This window comes from Aegilops tauschii, chromosome 7 (genome assembly GCF_002575655.3).
Source record: "Aegilops tauschii subsp. strangulata cultivar AL8/78 chromosome 7, Aet v6.0, whole genome shotgun sequence".
NCBI classification, from domain to species: domain Eukaryota; kingdom Viridiplantae; phylum Streptophyta; class Magnoliopsida; order Poales; family Poaceae; genus Aegilops; species Aegilops tauschii.
Genome location: NC_053041.3, coordinates 646,776,574 through 646,780,770, shown reverse-complemented (window position 1 = coordinate 646,780,770; position 4,197 = coordinate 646,776,574). Strand labels below are relative to the sequence as shown.

Genomic DNA, 4,197 nt, shown 5'->3' with positions numbered 1-4,197 from the left:
CTTCCTACCGGCGGACGTGCATACCATCACCAACATCCGCACGTCGACCCGCATCACCGACGACATGATCGCCTGGAGCCCGGAGAAGAATGGTATCTTTACCGTTCGCTCCGCCTACGGCCTTGCCATGGACGAGCGCGAACGTTCATCGGCGACGGCCACGAGCAGGGCACCGGATGGTCATCGCGCCATCTGGAAGATCATATGGGGGTGCCCTGCTCCCCCTAAGGTACGCGTGTTTGCTTGGAGAGTTGTGTCCAACTCGCTTGCTACTTGGGCCAACAAATTTTCTCGCCATCTCGAGCTTACTGACATATGCCCCCTATGTGGTATGGAACGTGAGGACGGGCTCCATGCGTACTGCAGGTGCCCATTGGCTCGCGAACTGTGGCATATGCCATGGCCTTGGATTGGCCAATCCCGGAGGTGGATACTATATGCAACAATGGTCCGGAGTGGCTACTCTCCCTCCTTGAGCCGCTGACAGAAACGGCACGTATGGTTGTCCTATGACCATGTGGAGAACTTGGTATGTGCGGAATGAGATCACACATGATAAGGCGCCGCCCCCGACAGAGCATCTCGCCGTTTCCTCCATGGGTACATCACCTCTCTGCTTTGTATCCATCAACACCCTCATGGCGACTTGGAGAAAGGGAAAATGGTGGTGCATGATAGCCTCCCGGTTATACACACAAAGGAAATGCCCAAGCCGGAGTTGCACTGGACCCCTCCTCCACCGGGGTGGGCTAAGCTCAATACAGATGGCAGCTATGTTCCTCCAACCGGAGAGGCAGGGGGTGGTATGATTCTTCGTGATGATAGAGGCAACATCATCTATACTGCTTGTAGACAGCTCCTTACATGCGATAATGGCCTTGAGGCAGAGCTGGCTGCGTGCAGAGAGGGCCTGGAGCTTGCGCTTTACCGTACAAACCTGCCCATTATGGTTGAGCTCGACTGTGCAGAAGCGGTGTCTATGCTACTAGCACGTACTGGAGATAGATCGCAGTACCGTGTGCTCATTGAGGAGATTCGAAGACTAGCACAAGATGCTCGTAGGGAGATTTCTTTTACTCTTATTAGTCGCTCGCAGAATAAGGTTAGTCATGCGCTTGCCGCGTATGGACGTGCTACACCCCGCACTGCAGTTTGGCTGTGCTCGGGGCTGGACTTTGTTGTAAACCTTTGAAAGGCGGATATGCTTCCTTGAGTAATGAAATCTCCCTTTACCCCGTAAAAAAAAGCATGTTTGTCCGTCCGTCCGACGTGGTTCTTATTATTGTACGGTAAAAAAAACGAATCGCTCGTTCACAGGATCCGGATGGACGCAACTTCCGGTCTCCTCTGTCTTTTTCACCAAGCAAATTGTCTCTTTTCGCAATGGAGTTGCAAGCAGGAGGGACGTGGGTCAGGCATCTGTATGTGCTGCTGAATTTGTTTGATGGTTCTTGATTGTTGAGTAATTCTTGTTAGTTGTTATATGTGCTGCTGAACTCGCCATCAGGGACTTGATTCATGTTGGTTGCTGAATTCATTGTTGATTGTTGATTGTTGAGAGAAAATCCAGGTGAGCGGTTGTATGCTGGCGCTGGCTCAACCCGCAGTCCTTTTTAAAATGTCTAATCTGAGAGAAAAAGGAAACACTAGCAGGCAGCACACACGAGCATGGGCTCGTTCGATGCTATGGGTAGGGCGCCACCGCCGCCGATCTACGCGGCGGCCGATCTACTTCTCCGGCCATCTGCCGCCGCCGGCCGGATTCCTCCTGCTCATGTGCCTCTGATTTGGATCGAAGTCATGGCGGTAGTGGTGCGGTGGCAGCGGGGAGGAGGCGAGGGTGGCGGCGATGGGGGTGAGGCCTGAAGATGAGGTTGTCCTTGTAGGAGGATGCCGGGGACGGGCAACGCGATGAGGGTGGCGCGTCGAAGTTGGAGACCGGCGTGTGTTCCGGCAACGGGTGGAGGGGCAGCCGCGCGGTGGTGGGGAGCAGCTGGTCCGTGTCCATGGCCGGACCACCGGGGTTGGGGGTTTCTTCCCGTATTGTTGATGAATATACTTGGGGATTCGTGATTCTTGTGTCCCTTGACTCGGTGCGAGATTCATTGGGATTTGGGCCGAGGAAGATGGGGGTGCGATTCGGGGGGATCATGCCTCGGATTCTTGGGGTCGCCGGGGATGCGGTGATTGAAGGAGAAGACGGTGGAGGGAGAGAGGGAGGGAGGAAGAGGGGAGGCTTCGGATTTCAAAAAGAGACTTGGCTCGTTTGGTACTGCCAATTCCTTTGGTGCTGATTCTGAGTTGTTAAGAACCCTTGATTGATGCAAATCTTAATTTTGTTTTATGTGGAGCATCAGTGTTGGGGATATCTTGTTAAACATCCAGTTCCCCTGACATGCATGAACTGTTCAGTATAGGATGCCCATCTTATGCAGCTATGTTTGCTCTGTTTACATTGTTTTCTATCATGTGTTATGTTTGCAACATTTCCCTATGCTCTGATTGATAATATGTATTTTGATGTTTTTGCCTAATTTGTGTGTGCCTTTGTTTTGTAGGAACTTGTCAAATCTTGGTCTGAAGGGAATGTTATCTCCTGAGATTGGGCAGCTTACTAATATGCGTTTTCTGTAAGCATATTCTATAGTTCCTCTGGTGACGTTTTTTTCTGAACACTTTGGTTTTGACATAACATGTTTCACGCTTTCAACCATAAGATAGTATTTGGTATTTCTGAAACTACCAACTGAATAAGAGTCATTTTGCACTTCGATATAGGCTATCATGCTGAGCACAGTAGTAAAGCTGAAACTTCGTAGTGTGTATGTTTTCCTGATGAGGCTTATGACCTCAGCTTTTGAGCTGTCAATTAAGGCACATCAGTTAACTTGGTGTATGTTCTTTCTTGGAGTGTAGTTGGATACAAGACAGGTGTTTCTTCTTGGATCTAGGGGACTTTTGAGAATACAATTTTGCATGGATCAAATTCAAGTACATGATTATTTGACGGCAAACCAGTGCTTTATGTAGTTTTCCTATTGTTAGTACCATAGTAAATCTATCTGTTGAATTATGTATGCCCATTCAGGCACTCACCAAGAAAGCATCTTAATACTCCCTCTATTCCATAATGTAGTGCCTATAGATTTTTCTAAAAGTCAAACTTTGCCAACTTTGACCAAGTTTATAGAGAAAAATATCTACATCTACACTACCAAACACATAGATTATGAAAATATAACTCATGATGTATCAAGTGACGTGCATTTTCTACTTTAGATGTACCTATTTTTCTCACTAAATATGGTCAAAGTTTGTAATGTTTGACTTTTAGAAAAATCTATAGGTGCTACATTATGGAACGGAGGGAGTATTATTTTTTGTATCTTATGTACTTGTGAAATGATGTTCGCCCTTCAAACTTTTCTGATCTATTTTCCTTACATCCATACAGTGTACTGCACAGGAACTTGTTCTATGGTATTATCCCTAGAGAGATGGGAGATTTACGAGAGCTGAAGGTGTTGGATCTGGGGTACAATAACTTCAATGGATCAATTCCATCAGAGCTAATAAACATTTTATCCCTGGAATTTATGTGCGTGCGAACTTTGATATATGTTTTTTTTTCATTTCTGTTTAACTTCAAAACTTGACTGACCTTACTATTTGAATTAAAAGAAACAGACTTTATGGTGATTGACCTCTTGAACTAAATGAGCTCATCAGTCTGTGTGAGTCTCAGGTTCGCCACGGCAGGACTTTCTCAAATTGGATGCCCGCTGCAAGGTTTGTCTAAGTTTTCTTCTACTTGCATATCTGAGAGTTAAACTCGTGATTATGCAAGGCTTGAGTTAAATTTTAAAATCAAACAGGGATTTGAGCAAGCTTGATTTTGGTTAAAAAATCCCACCCTGTTCCTGCAATCACATGTATGTTAATGATATCTGAAATATTTGAGAATTATCTGTTTCGACTCAAGAAATGTCAGACTTCTTTTAGGAACATTTCCTCCACAAAATGGTAAATTATATCCGAGTCGGCATCCCTGAAACCCAGCCCAAATCCCCATATATAACCTCACTCCGGACGAACCCTAGACCCAAATCCCCATATATAACCTCACTCCGGACGAACCCTAGACCCAAATCTCTAGACAATGCCATGTTGAAAGATAGGCTTGCGAAGATTCGGCTC

General features: G+C 46.4%; 1 protein-coding gene across 1 annotated transcript; it reads left to right on the top strand.

Moving 5' to 3' along the window:
- Positions 1–661: 661 nt before the first annotated feature.
- LOC141027601 (uncharacterized) lies at positions 662–1,192 on the top strand. The gene has a single exon (XM_073504683.1). The coding sequence runs from the start codon at positions 662–664 to the stop codon at positions 1,190–1,192; it is 531 nt and encodes a 176-aa protein (XP_073360784.1).
- The last annotated feature ends 3,005 nt before the right edge of the window (positions 1,193–4,197 follow it).

What these genes read in the sequence shown, in the direction of transcription:
- LOC141027601 (XM_073504683.1), top strand. Translation starts at nt 662, where the DNA reads ATGGTGGTGCATGATAGCCTCCCGGTTATACACACAAAGGAAATGCCC.